The 13,824-nt window shown below is 45.9% G+C and overlaps 1 protein-coding gene across 7 annotated transcripts in view; it reads left to right on the forward strand.

Annotated features, from left to right (window-relative positions):
- The first annotated feature begins 1,162 nt into the window (after positions 1-1,162).
- SLC44A3 (solute carrier family 44 member 3) overlaps positions 1,163-13,824 on the forward strand; it is a 92,737-nt gene continuing 80,075 nt past the window's right edge. For 5 of the 7 annotated variants that reach the window (XM_055404075.2, XM_055404078.2, XM_055404076.2 and 2 more), the window contains exons 1-5: positions 1,163-1,267; positions 1,708-1,815; positions 5,866-6,008; positions 10,359-10,495; positions 11,409-11,502. In XM_055404075.2, coding sequence (XP_055260050.2) covers positions 1,241-1,267; positions 1,708-1,815; positions 5,866-6,008; positions 10,359-10,495; positions 11,409-11,502 — 509 coding nt within the window. In that variant the 5' untranslated portion in view covers positions 1,163-1,240. Of the gene's footprint in view, positions 1,268-1,373; positions 1,623-1,707; positions 1,816-5,865; positions 6,009-10,358; positions 10,496-11,408; positions 11,503-13,824 lie in introns of those variants that run through there. The other 2 variants (XM_055404080.2, XM_055404081.2) reach the window with 2 other exon arrangements.

Consider the following 13,824-nt stretch of genomic DNA (forward strand, 5'->3'; position numbering starts at 1 on the left):
CTCTGATAAACATGCATCCAGAAGGCCCAGTGACTGAGGGGTGGGAGGTCGGTGATGAGCCCAGAACCAAAGTCTCAGGCTCGGGAGAGCCACTGTGTGTCCCTCCCACCCTCTGGCTACCCCAGACCATTCCTCAGCCAGCTTTCTACCCTCAGGGGGAAGCAGGGCTGAAAAGAAAGGTAACCTGGCAGCCCTAGGTGTGTGGGTGGGGAGGAGGAGAGAGAGAAAGGGGGGTAGGGGCTCCACCTTCGGTTTTCAATGTCTCACCCCAACAGCACTTTTGTGTTGGTCAGCTATTCCCAGGGAGGACTCCCCACCAGTGGCTTCTGAGTTGTCACCCTTTCTACTGTGAAGAGCGGCCACTGGGACAGAGCGCTGAAAGCAGAACCTGAAGTCTGGTTCATCCCACCTAACTCTGTGGCGTCTCCTCCTGCCAGGCACCTTCTACATGTTCACAGATTAAGGCAGTCTTTAGACTTCCCAGCCTTTTTATGTCTGTTTTACTTCCTGGAACCTGCGGTTCCTCCCGCTGCTTTAGTTTCTCCACGCGTCGTGGGAGAGCAGCCCCGGGTCGCCTCCTGGTGTTAAGAGAACCACCGTGACAACCCCTCGAGTCTCGGGGTTCAGCTCTCCTAGCTCTACAGTTTGCTGGCTGTGTGTCCCGAGCAAATTACACGGCTACTGTCTGTGCCTCGGTTTGCCTCATCTGTAGATTGGGGCCATAGTAGTTTCTGCCCGGCTGACTCTTTAATAATGCCTTTGAAAGCGGTTAGAACACAACCCGGTGCAGAGATAGGGCACTCACCTGTTAGCTATGTAGATGTAATTCAGCATTCCACCGTGACCGCCCTCTGCAATGGTTTCCTGAGACTTTCTATGTCCTGCTCTAGGTGGCTGCAGGCTAATTAGGCCCCAGGAGGGGCGCGCGGGGTCGTGGCGGGACCCTCATGCTTCAGCGGGCTAGGCGGGCAAGTCGGGGGTCGCACCGCGCGGTGCTTTAGGCGAGCGGCGAAGAGCGCCGGCCCCAGGGGAGGTGCGGGGGGTCCGCGCGGACGGCCGGGTGCACCCGAGCGGGGCCGGGGCCGCTCAGGATGGCGCACAGGGCGAAGGCCGTGGCGCGCGGCGGCTGCCGCGGGGCGGCGCTGCGCCCCTTCTCGGCGGTCGGCCGCCGAGCCCAGAGCCGGCCCGCCGCGGGCTCAGCTAGGGCTCCCAGTGCACGGCCCCCGGCGCGGAGGGCAAGATGCAGCGCCTCGGAGCGGAGCGCCCGGTAAGGCCCGCACCTGGCCGCAGGGGAGGGCTCGCGCGCGGGGAAGGCTCGGGCCCCTGCACGCGCCTGCCCCGCGGGGACGCTTCCGCCTCCCGGGATCCCGCGGGTGGACCTCCCGCCCCTGCGCCGCCGTCCCCGGGGGCACCTGGCGGGGGGACCCCGGACGCACTCGGCTGCTGCGGCGGAGGCGCGGGGGAGGCTGGCCTGCAGGCACAGCTCGGGGCCGCCTCTAGGTGCGCCTCCAGGTAAGGGAACTCCTCATCCGCTCCGCACACGGCAGGTGTTTCAAAGGCTTCGCGAACGCTTCAGGCGGCCACGTTTAAAAAAAAAAAAAGTTACTTTGAAAAGTCTTCGAGTAAGTTTGGGCTCCTTTTCTAGGTTGGGACCTAAATATGTGATTATCCTCTTTTCCTAAACACTCTTCCTTCTTTTTCTGGAAGGATTCCGCAGAAAGAACCCCCAGGCAAAGACAGTGGCGACCTCAGATTTATAGGAAATGCACAGATACGGCATGGTTGTTCCTGTTCTTTCTCTTCTGGACTGGTTTGGTAAGTGTGGGTGCCTGGCAGGGAAGAGACCAGAGTGTGGTGTGTGTGTGTCCCGAAATAGCTGTGCCCCAAATGTAAATCGCGTCCCTGGGTGGGGGTGAAGTGAGGTGGGGGGGTGAGGGTTCCAGGTGGTAGCAGGTTGTGCCGCGGCTAGAGACGTTTGCCACAGAGCAGTCAGGTATGTCTTAACCTTCTAGGCTCAGTAAATTGGAGAGGCTGTCTTATTACCATGGGCCACTTTCTGACACACACGCCATTAGGAAATGAAAACGCCCGTCTGCAGCGGGATTGCCATTCAGTAGGCCTCTTAGTTGGAGAAGGAAATGGCAACCCACTCCAGTGTTCTTGCCTGGAGAATCCCAAGGACGGCGGAGCCTGGTGGGCTGCCGTGTATGGGGTCGCACAGAGTCGGACACGACTGAAGCGACTTAGCAGCAGCAGCAGCAGCAGGCCTCTTAGTACCAGCCCACTGAGGGGGAAGTTCTTTTACCATCTGGTCTCAGTCCCCCGAATAAAATGTTCCTCTCACAAAGGGATATCCAGGTAAGCCTAGAAAGAAATTCCTCTTACTTTAGCTGAGTAACACGCTCTTGGAATGTTGTGTTTAGCAGCTAATAGATAGACAAGCCTTTGCTATAAACCCTCTGCTGCTGCTAAGTCACTTCAGTCGTGTCCGACTCTGTGCGACCGCATAGACGGCAGCCCACCAGGCTCCCCCGTCCCTGGGATTCTCCAGGCAAGAACACTGGAGTGGGTTGCCATTTCCTTCTCCAATGTGTGAAAGTGAAACTGAAAGTGAAGTCTCTCAGTCGTGTCCGACCCTTAGCGACCCCACGGACTGCAGCCTACCAGGCTCCTCCATCCATGGGATTTTCTAGGCAAGAGTACTGGAGTGGCTTGCCATTGCCTTCTCCGATAAACCCTCTAGTTGAGGGTAATGAGGGTTTTGCCCACTCTCGTTTCCAGGTGTGTGTGATTGCTGGTAGACCTTCCATTTTAGTCCTGGAAGAGTCTCTTGGAAGCTGAACTTTGATGCTTTTATAGCTTATTTTAGAGTTGTAGGTAACAACAGAAAAAGGCTCACTCGAGTTCTTAAAAGATCATGTTCATGAAATCATCCATTTCAGATGGAGGCATGCTGTTTCTTCATGGTAAATGATTATAAAGCCTGACAGTGGCTACCACGTAATTACCTTTGTTGAAAAGAGTTAAATTTGAATAAACCCTAAAATATGAACCTCTTTCCAAGCTAGGAAGGCATTTACTCACTTGACTTACCGACTGGTTTCACACAGGTAGGTGAATAACAGGCTCAGTGGAAGGTTGGACCTTAAAGGCGTAACCGAATGTTCTGTGTTGCCTCTATAATGACCCTTGGAGCTCTTCTCTAGGAGTTGGGAAAAAAATACCTATATCACCTCCCCTTAAACTTTCCACAGATGCTGGTGTTTCTCTCTGGGTCTGCTGTTATATAAATGCAGGGAACAGCTGTTCTGCCAGTTCCCGGCTGCTTTGAACTTGGACTGTTAATGGTCTTCCCTAGCCTCTCCACAGCTCAAACCCAGTGCCTGACTACCAAACCTTCAGCCAGCAGTTGTCTGGGGAAAGGATTTATAGATGGCCCATCACAGCCCAAAGCACTGAGAACCATCGGAGAGGTGGCACAAAGCTGGAAATGGCTTCAAATTTACATATCATTTGCAAAATAAATCTGAAAACTTCAATGTGCCCTTGTTCTCTTTACTATATTAAATTTGAGTAATGATAGTTCTTCCTTAGGTGACTAGCTTTTATATCTTTTGCAGTATTTTTTAAAGCACAGCCAGGAGGGCAAGGATGTTATTTCTGCCTCTGCTGTTCGGCTTTCTGGTCTTTGTTATGACGTCCTGACCAGGAACAAGGCACATGCTGGATGGAATTATTGCTGGTGCTGTCCTGAACTGGGGCTGAACAAAGGAGGTTCGGGGTGAGGGACCAGAATTATGAACCTGGACAGTCTATTGCAAACAGAAAGAGTGCCAGCCTTTCTTTATATGTGCATAGACAGAACAGAACCCGCTCAATTCTGGACCATCTCTGCCTGTGCTCCGTCCGCAGTGTCCTTTCCCACCTTGCCTTTTCTTACTCATCTTTCAAGACTCCTTTTTCCATATCTTCCCATAATTGAGTGTAACCTCCTTGATAGCTCCACCGTAACTGGTATACCCTACTGTTTGGAATTGCAATTGTGTGTTTGAAGTTGAAAGAAAATTTTAATGGTTTAACATGGTAGTATAACAGGGACTCAGGATTATCCAAATCTCCCTCCAGCCACTGGCCCCTCCTACCAAAAAAAACCCTTCCCCTCCTGGGCAGGAGCTCCCCTTTAAGTTCCCTTTATTATTAGATCTCTGCTGATCTGGGTGGAAGATCAGGACCCCTTTCCTCCCTCTAAGTCTAAAACCAATCAGAATCTGACCACACTCCTAAAGGAAGAGCAGGAAGGGGACCAACTGAGGACTGGGTCAGCCGGCAGTGCCAGCCACAGGGGCACACACCCACCCCCCACCCGAAGCCTGAGAATAAAGGGTAAGGGATCTGTCCACATGCACCAGTGACCCACTTGTCTTGGAGTCTGACCTCGAAGTTGAGGAGTTGCTGGTAGAGTAGGAGTGGCAGAGACCCTCCTTCCCTGGCATGTCAGAAGTTTATCAGCCCTGAGCCCTGCCTGTCTTCTAGGCTGAGTTCCTTGGGGGCTCAATTTTGTTTCCATATCCCTTAGTAGGCACTTTAAGACTGTTATTTTGATTCCTGAATTAGTAATGAATGTAAAGTGTCTGAAACATAATTGACTTTGCGAATATGTACTTTTGGAACATCTGGTACCACAGTTATCTTTTCCAGATATTGAATGGTATTTTCCGTATTACAGATTGAAAAATTTATGATACTAAGCTTGTGTTATGGAAAGATACAGACTCAATCTGAGTAGAGGGCCCATCAATGCATATTAAGGGACTAGTCCCTTGAGCTGAAATTTTAAATATTCCACATTCATTACGAAATTGGACAAAAGTGACTACAGATTGCATGATGTTCTTGTCCAGCAAAATTCCTGAGATTCCTTATGTATTTTAAGCACTTATTCCAAAGCACCATTTTCTCACTTGTTACAGACAGTATTTTGGTATTTTTCAGCTGTGTTGCTTCTACCTCTGAAGATCAGAGTCCCCTAAATACAAGATAAAAATAAAAGTGGATGAGGAAGTAGGAGGAGAGAGAGGTGGAAGGGAGGAAAGGTGGATGGATAGAACCTCATGGAAAGAAGCAGAGCCCCAGTGCCTTAGATAAAACAAGGGGCAAAAGTGTGAGTTATCCTGGTGATCTTAGGCAAAAAGAGAAAATGACAGACTCTTGGGGAAGAAGGGGAGAACGCAGAGAGGAATCTGCTTCAGAGTTTTAGAATAGTGACCCTCCATAACCTGTTAAAGCAGGCACTAGAGAAGAGTTTTAGAATAGTGTCCCTCCATAACCTGTTAAAGCAGGCACTAGAGAAGAGTTTTAGAATAGTGTCCCTCCATAACCTGTTAAAGCAAGCACTAGAGAAGAGTTTTAGAATAGTGTCCCTCCATAACCTGTTAAAGCAGGCACTAGAGAAGGGTTTTAGAATAGTGTCCCTCCATAGCCTATTAAAGCAAGCACTAGAGAAGCAGCACCCTCATCAGTGGTCCTCAGCCTTTATTGGCACCAGGGATTGGTTTCATGGAAGACAGTGTTTCCACAGACGGGGATGAGAGATGGTTAGGGGATGATGCAAACATATTATATTTATTGTGCACCTTATTTCTCTTATTACATCAGCTCCATCTCAGATCATCAGGCATTAGATCATGGAGGCTGGGGACCCCTAATTGATTTGACTTGCTGGTGTCACTGCTGAAGGAGGGAAGTGCATTGGTGCTGGGGAGATTTGATTTTACCAGGTTCCATTTTATGTCAGCATTCAAGGATGTGCGGGGCTGCTTTCCAGCCCTTTGGCCAGGCTTTCACGTGCCACTTGGGTTTTGCCAGGTGTTCATCATGGGCTACTCAGTGGCGGCTGGAGCGACAGGAAGACTCCTCTTCGGCTACGACAGCTTTGGGAATGTGTGTGGCAAGAAGAACTCCCCAGTAGAAGGAGCTCCTCTTTCAGGGCAGGATATGACTCAAAAAAAGTAAGTCCTCAACCTACAGAGGGGCTAGATTTCAGAACTTTGTATAAATTAGTCATTGTGAGCCTGGAAACTGTTTTCCCACTCAAAACTCCTATCAACCCAACTCAGAAAAGGAAATTTTGATGTGGTAGTAAGGACACAGGTTTTAGTACCAGCCAGTCCCAAGTTCAAATTCAGTCCTTGATGCTTTTCAGCTGTGTGACCTTGAGCAGGGTACTTAACTTCTCTGAGCCGAATTTTCATCTTTTTAAACTGGTTATTATACCTATCTCATAGGCTGTTTTCAGGATCCACTGAGACACTGCATGAGCTAAGGCTTCATTCAGTTCAGTTCAGTCGCTCAGTCGTGTCCGACTCTTTGCAACCCCATGAATCGCAGCACGCCAGGCCTCCCTGTCCATCACCAACTCCCAGAGTTCACCCAAACTCATGTCCACCGAGTCGGCGATGCCATCCAGCCATCTCATTCTCTGTCGTCCCCGTCTCCTCCCGCCCCCAATCCCTCCCAGCATCAGAGTCTTTTCCAGTGAGTCAACCCGTCGCATGAGATGGCCAAAGTATTGGAGTTTCAGCTTTAGCATCAGTCCTTCCAATGAACACCCAGGATTGATCTCCTTTAGAATGGTTGGATCTCCTTGCAGTCCAAGGGACTCTCAAGAGTCTTCTCCAGCACCGCAGTTCAAAAGCATCAATTCTTCGGCGATCAGCTTTCTTCACAGTCCAACTCTCACATCCATACATGACCACGGTAAAAACCATAGCCTTGACTAGACGGACCTTGGTTGGCAAAGTAATGTCTCTGCTTTTTAATATGCTATCTAGGTTGGTCATAACTTTCCTTCCAAGGAGTAAGCGTCTTTTAATTTCATGGCTGCAATCAGCATCCGCAGTGATTTTGGAGCCCAAAAAAATAAAGTCTGACACTGTTTCCACTGTTTTCCCATCTATTTCCCATGAAGTGATGGGACCGGATGCCATGATCTTTGTTTTCTGAATGTTGAGCTTTAAGCCAACCTTTTCACTCTCCTCTTTCACTTTCATCAAGAGGCTTTTGAGTTCCTCTTCACTTTCTGCCATAAGGGTGGTGTCATCTGCATATCTGAGGTTACTGATATTTCTCCCGGCAATCTTAATTCCAGCTTGTGCTTCTTCCAGCCCAGCGTTCTTCATGATGTACTCTGCATATAAGTTAAATAAGCAGGGTGACAGTATACAACCTTGATGTACTCCTTTTCCTATTTGGAACCAGTCTGTTGTTCCATGTCCAGTTCTAACTGTTGCTTCCTGACCTGCATACAGGTTTCTCAAGAGGCAGGTCAGGTGGTCTGGTATTCCCATCTCATTCAGAATTTTCCACAGTTTATTGTTATCGACACAGTCAAAGGCTTTGGCATAGTCAATGAAGCAGAGATAGATGTTTTTCTGGAACTCTCTTGCTTTCTCCATGATCCAGCGGATGTTGGCAATTTGATCTCTGGTGCCTCTGCCTTTTCTAAAACCTGCTTGAACATCTGAAAGTTCATGGTTCACATATTGCTGAAGCCTGGCTTGGAGAATTTTGAGCATGACTTTACTAGCGTGTGAGATGAGTGCAATTGTGCGGTAGTTTGAGCATTCTTCGGCATTGCCTTTCTTTGGGATTGGAATGAAGACTGACCTTTTCCAGTCCTGTGGCCACTGCTGAGTTTTCCAAATATGCAGGCATATTGAGTGCAGCACTTAAACAGCATCATCTTTCAGGATTTGAAATAGCTCAATTGGAATTCTATCCCCTCCACTAGCTTTGTTTGTAGTGATGCTCTCTAAGGCCCACTTGACTTCACAGTCCAAGATGTCTGGCTCCAGGTGAGTGATCACGCCATCATGATTATCTTGGTCGTGAAGATCATTTTTGTACAGTTATTCTGTGTATTCTCGCCACCTCTTCTTAATATCTTCTGCTTCTGTTAGGTCCATACCGTTTCTGTCCTTTATCGAGCCCATCTTTGCATAAAATATTCCCTTGATATCTCTAATTTTCTTGAAGAGATTTCTTGTTTTTCCTATTCTGTTGTTTTCCTCTATTTCTTTGCAATGATCGCTGAGGAAGGCTTTCTTATCTCTCCTTCCTATTCTTTGGAACTCTGCATTCAGATGCTTATATCTTTCCTTTTCTCCTTTGCTTTTCGCTTCTCTTCTTTTCACAGCTATTTGTAAGGCCTGCTCAGACAGCCATTTTGCTTTTTTGCATTTCTTTTCCAAGGCTTAATAAATATTAATTGTCACTATTATTATCCATTATGTGTGTGTGTGTGTGCTTAGTCATTCAGTCGTGTCTAACTCTTTGCAGCCCCATGAACTGTAACCCGCCAGGCTCATCTGTCTGTGGAGTTTTCCAGGCAAGAATACTGGAGCAGGTTGCCACTTCCTCTTCCAGGGAATCTTCCCAACCCAGGGATTGAACCTGCATCTCTTAAAGTCTGCTGCATTGGAAGGCAGGTTCTTTAGCGCTAGCACCACCTGGGAAGCATTATTACCTACAGTGTATCAGAATCATGTTACTAACTATACACCAAACACAGTATTGTTTCTATGTGGAAATACCTCAATCCCACCTGGGGATGCTGAGAACCTGTGTCCTACTCCCTCCCCAGCCTACTCTCAGCTATGGCACTGTGGTGCATACTCTTATCCCTCTGACTCCAAAAGAGAAACCAAAAGGGGAGAGAAGAGACAGGAATCCCCCGAGGGGAGAGAAATCCCTGGCCATGATTTTCTAAGATGGATAAGGCCTTATAATAACTTCAAGACTTGATAATCAAAAGCAGCTCCTAGGAAAGACATCTTAGGTGTATAAGGTCCTGGGTATAAGCTTGGAGTCACCAAATACAGATCCCAGAGCAGGCCTCTTCTACCCCTGAATGTTGCTCTCAAGTAAGGGGCTTTCATTGCTGGAAATGGATTGCCCCGGGGCCACTTGTGGGTGTTACTCACAAAGAACACAGGGAGGAAGAGGCTTCCCGGATACAGCTGTGCTTCTCTTTGGACACTGCATTCACAATGCAGTGCTGGGAAATAGTCATCCTCTTTGAAATGAAAAGTATATATTTTATTATTAACAGCACCAAGTATCCAGCAGATGAATAGTAAACAAAATGTGTATACATATAATGGGATATTATTTAGCCTTTTTAAGGAAAGAAATTCTGACACATGCTACAACATAGATAAATCTTGAGAATATTATGATAAGTGATATAAGTCAATCACAAAAAGATAAATATTTTGATTCCACTTATGTGAGCTGTCTAGAGTAGTCACATTCATAGAGATTGAAAGTAGAATGGTGGTTGCCAGGATTTGGGGATGATGAATTATCATTAAGTGGGTACAGAGCTTGTTTTACAAGATGAAAAGATTCTTGTGGGAGGGTGAGTGGGGTGGGTGGTAGTGACAGTTGTACAACAATGTGAATGTAGTTCGTGCCACTGCACACATAAAATCTTTAAGGTGGTAAAATTTTATGTGTATTTTACTGCAATTTTTAAAACTTAATAAAATAAGTAGAATAAAGTATATAGTTATCATACACTTGGAAATCTGCTCCCCCATCTCCTGTTACACCACCCCCTCCCAACCCCAGTTGAGGGAAAAGAAGCTTCTGGGACCCCTTCTCTGGTCTCTCTCCTAGAGGACTGCCTACAAGGCTCTTGACCTGACATTGCTCTGATCTCAGCAGCCTGGATTAGTGTAGGGCATGGGTCTGGGAGCTGCCGCTGCCAACCCTCACGTGACATCGTTAATGGCAGCAAGCAGTTTTGTTCTTGTGCCCAGTGGCTGGGCAGCTGCAGCAGGAAAGGTCTCGAGTTTCCTGGCTCAAACTGGGAGGCAGGGGGAGGGGTAAACCTTTAATTCACAGCCTCGGCCGCCTCCTCTCCCCTTCTCACTTCCCTGGGTTGAGCTATTCTCTGAGATACATAGTTGAATACACTTTGCTTTCTGTGGACTGCACGAGTCAATCATGCACTGGCCTCATCTAGCAAACCCGGGGCGGTGTTAGCAGTCCTTTCTGTTTCTCAGCGACTTCCTTGGAGAACTCCCTAGTGTTATCAACATCCCAGAAAATGCTGAATCTGGAAGAGGGAAGTTTTGTTAACATTTGAATACAGCTCCCAAACTGTACAACTCCATAGATGACCCCAGGTGGGCATAATACTTGTTAAATTATGCAGGAAGTATTTGATGATGAAAGCTGGCTTTAATTATTCCCATGTTTGATAGCGTGTGGCTATCGTTTAAGTCCCACAATTAAACTCAACGACAGGAAAAGCTCTACGACGACATTCTCCTTCTGTTTCATCTGCCTCCTAGACACGTGTTTTTCATGAATTCCTGCAACCTGGAAGTCAAGGATGTGAGGCTCAGTTCCACCGTTCTCTGTGTAGCCAGTTGTCCTGAAGAGCAGCTTGATACCCTGGAAGAGGTCCAGCTCTTTGCAAACACCAGTGGTGGGTACCAAAGGATGGGGTCGCTATTCCCCCCAAGGCTGGGGGTCACGGCAGGGTAACCTGTACAGACATAGATGAGGTCACTTGCCTTGCCCCTGCTTCCTCTGCGAAGTGGGAAACTGTCCTTCCTTGTGGGTGCCTCTCCTTGTGTAGAAAGGGCCATAAACATTTTCTCCTGAGCTTAATTGCGTTCAGGTTTATCTGGAATTCATCTGAAACCCTAGCTGTTCTCTGCTCACTGCCAGGGTCTGGTCTGCCGTAGAAAGTGGGAGGAAACAGCAGACATAAGAGGGCCTGAAGGCAGGGTCAGATTGAGGTCAGAGAAGTGCACTTGGCACATCCAGTCCTAGAGAGGCACCCACAGGCTTCGGGTTGAATTGCCGACAAGTATGTTCTTTCATTAAAATATTAGGGCTGTGGATAGTTTCACTGACCAGTGGGACAGTTGTATGTTGTTCCAAAAGCACTTATGTAACTTGCTCTGAGCCTGCTTTTCAAATTTATATTTTAAGGATTAAACAAGCAAAGGGAAGTAAGAAGAAATTTGAGGCAGCCCACTGCAAATTTCATCTGCCTGAGAAATGGGGTGCCAGAGTTTTAAAAATTATTTGCAAGACTGGGTTAAAAAATATCAAGCCTATATAATAAATCATCTTCAAATCATTTTGTTACCAATCATTTTATAACTTTTGAATTTGGCATTTTAGAGAGAGGAAAGGAGAGAACCTGATTTGATCTCAACTGGATGCTTATTCTTTTTGTCTTTAGGACACCCAGAGACCTGTTTTCTAAATCTGAGTGGTTTATTCTTTTTGCCAGTTGGGTAAAATGACTATGGTTTCTTTACTAGCTCCCCTAGAGAGATTAAGTACAATGTAGGAAAATGGTATAGCCTTGTGTTTTCTGCTTCCAGGGTCCTTCCTGTGTGTTTATAATTTGAATTCCTTCAACTACACCCAGATTCCAAATGCAGACTTGCTGTGCCCCAGGCTACCAGTTCCTCCAAGGTAAGAGCTTTCGAATGTTTTCCTCATCCATTAACAAAACTTACTGAGTACTTGGTGAGAGTCTCTTACCCTTCTCTATAAGAAGCAGGCTTTGGTGGGCAAGGCCAGATGGTCAACACACCTTTTTTCTCAGTGAGAATAGAAAACATGTCCTTCTCAAGAACATCACTCAGCAAACTGCTTTCACAGTCTTATTCATCCCTATCAACGAGGGCAATACCTGGCACAGAGGAGGTCCCCTGTAATTAAAGCTCTAAGGGTGAAGCAGTAGTTGCACTGCCATGATTAATGGCTCACGTGTGAGCCATTGAGAAGGCTGGGGGGGGGGGGGGGGAATGCAATTAATTATCACCGCCATCAGGATTCTGAGAGGTATTGAAGGAGGACTTGGGTTTATTTTGCATTACCATTCTTTCAAAAATTATATGTTACAGTGAATGAGACCTCTGTGCAAAATCCCTTCAAGATAATCACAATTTAAGTAGAACCAAGGCATTATGCCAGCTCTCTAGTATAATGTTCATCAAACTTGTGGTCAGGATTCCCAGTAAGAAATGTATTACATCACAACTCCAGTATACACGTATCTTCATGCAGACTGATATATATGGAAACAGAAATAAAGTCTCACAAAACAAGATTTCTTCCTTACTAATAGTTCCTAGTCTGTTTCAGTTTTTTAAAAAGTAATATATTTCATAATCTTCTAACAGCTTGAAAAATGCTGAGATAGCAGGTACTAAGAAAAATGAGTAGATTTTAACAAAACAGGGGGAAGAATATAGGTAACCAGCCTTGTGTCCTTTTCTAAAATACTTTGTGGTATAAGTAATTGAGAGAGGAAAGAATTATTTCCAGAAGAGAATACCATACTATTTTTCTGTCATGCCTTATTTTTAAAAATCTGATTTCTTATTAGATGTCATAAACATATCTCAATGAAGCATAACTAAATCCAGAAAAAACTAAAATATTCCAGTAACTCAAAAGAAAATTATTTAATATGTGGAGAGAAGTTTTTTTTAACTTTATACCCTTTGATCACATTTCCCCTTCCGCCCCCACCCTGTGGCTACTACATTCTGTTCTCTGCTTCTGTGAGATAAACTATTTTAGATTCCACATATAAGTGAGGTCATGCAGTGTTTGTCTTTTGAGAAGGATTTTTTAAAGAACACTATTTGTGTTCTGGGCCTGAAGAAGGAATTGAAAGAGAATAGAATATTTAAGGCTGTAATTTAACCAGAGTTGAATAAACTCTTCTCTTACTATCAATGGGATGATTACCGTAATTCCCTGGGAAGCGTATATCTTGATATTGATGATAATAACAGACATCTATTGAGTCTGATGCTTGCCCGAAAATTATGTACTTTTCTAAGCTCTTAACATATGTTAACTTACTTGGACCTCATAAAACCTGTGTGTTGTAGATATTTCTGTCCCTATTTTATGGCTGAGAAAGCTGTTGCAGAGGCAGGTTAAAGTTATACAAGTGGAAGAGCTGGCATTCAAACCCAAACAGCAGCCACATTTGTTCCTGTAACTCTAAGCAAACAGGTCTTTGTTGGTTTTATTTTGTCTGGCAAGTAGCCTAAAGGGCTCACACCAAGCTGGGGAGGGGATGGCGGGGCTGATCCTGTACCCGTGTCCTCGGAACACCATCTTTTCTGCATCTCAACCCAGTTTTAGTCTTTTCAGCCCTTAAATGCAGACCTTTCCAACACTCAGGTTTTCAAGTGAAGACAAAACTGCTGATTGATTGGTTTTTCTTGGATGGAGTTAGGGAGATAGAAGTAGCTTTGAGGGCTCCATTTCCTTTTCCTACACAAGCAAGTAGTTGTTTTAAAATGGAAATTATCATATTTTATCATGGAAGAGCAGTGCCAAGAGTGAAAAGCTTGAAATCATGAGAAGTGTGGCCATACAGCCAAAGAACGTTTTCTAAATACTTCTCTTTGACTAAACCAATTGTTTCTTCTTTCTGGGTTGATCATGTGAGGTATAACATACCCTTTTAGAGCAATGACTGAGTATTAAGAAGGTTTGTATACCTAGGAACAAGCTGCTAAGAGCAGTGAAAAAATACTGCAGAAGATAACAAGCAAGCATATCTTTTTCCTTTTGGTGTTCAATGTAATATTGTATTTTGAGTCCCCACCCCCCCTTAGATTTTAGATTTAAAATCTAAAAGGCTTGGGTTTTTCCCTCTAGTAAATTCTATTTCTAGCCTCTCACATAGGAGCCTGTGCATGTCACTGCATTGTTTGCTTGAATAAATTCCGTGTATCACTTCAGTTCAGTCGCTCAGTCGTGTCCAAC

This window comes from Moschus berezovskii, chromosome 4 (genome assembly GCF_049115385.1).
Source record: "Moschus berezovskii isolate FMDL1 chromosome 4, NW_MosBer_1.0, whole genome shotgun sequence".
NCBI classification, from domain to species: Eukaryota; Metazoa; Chordata; class Mammalia; order Artiodactyla; family Moschidae; genus Moschus; species Moschus berezovskii.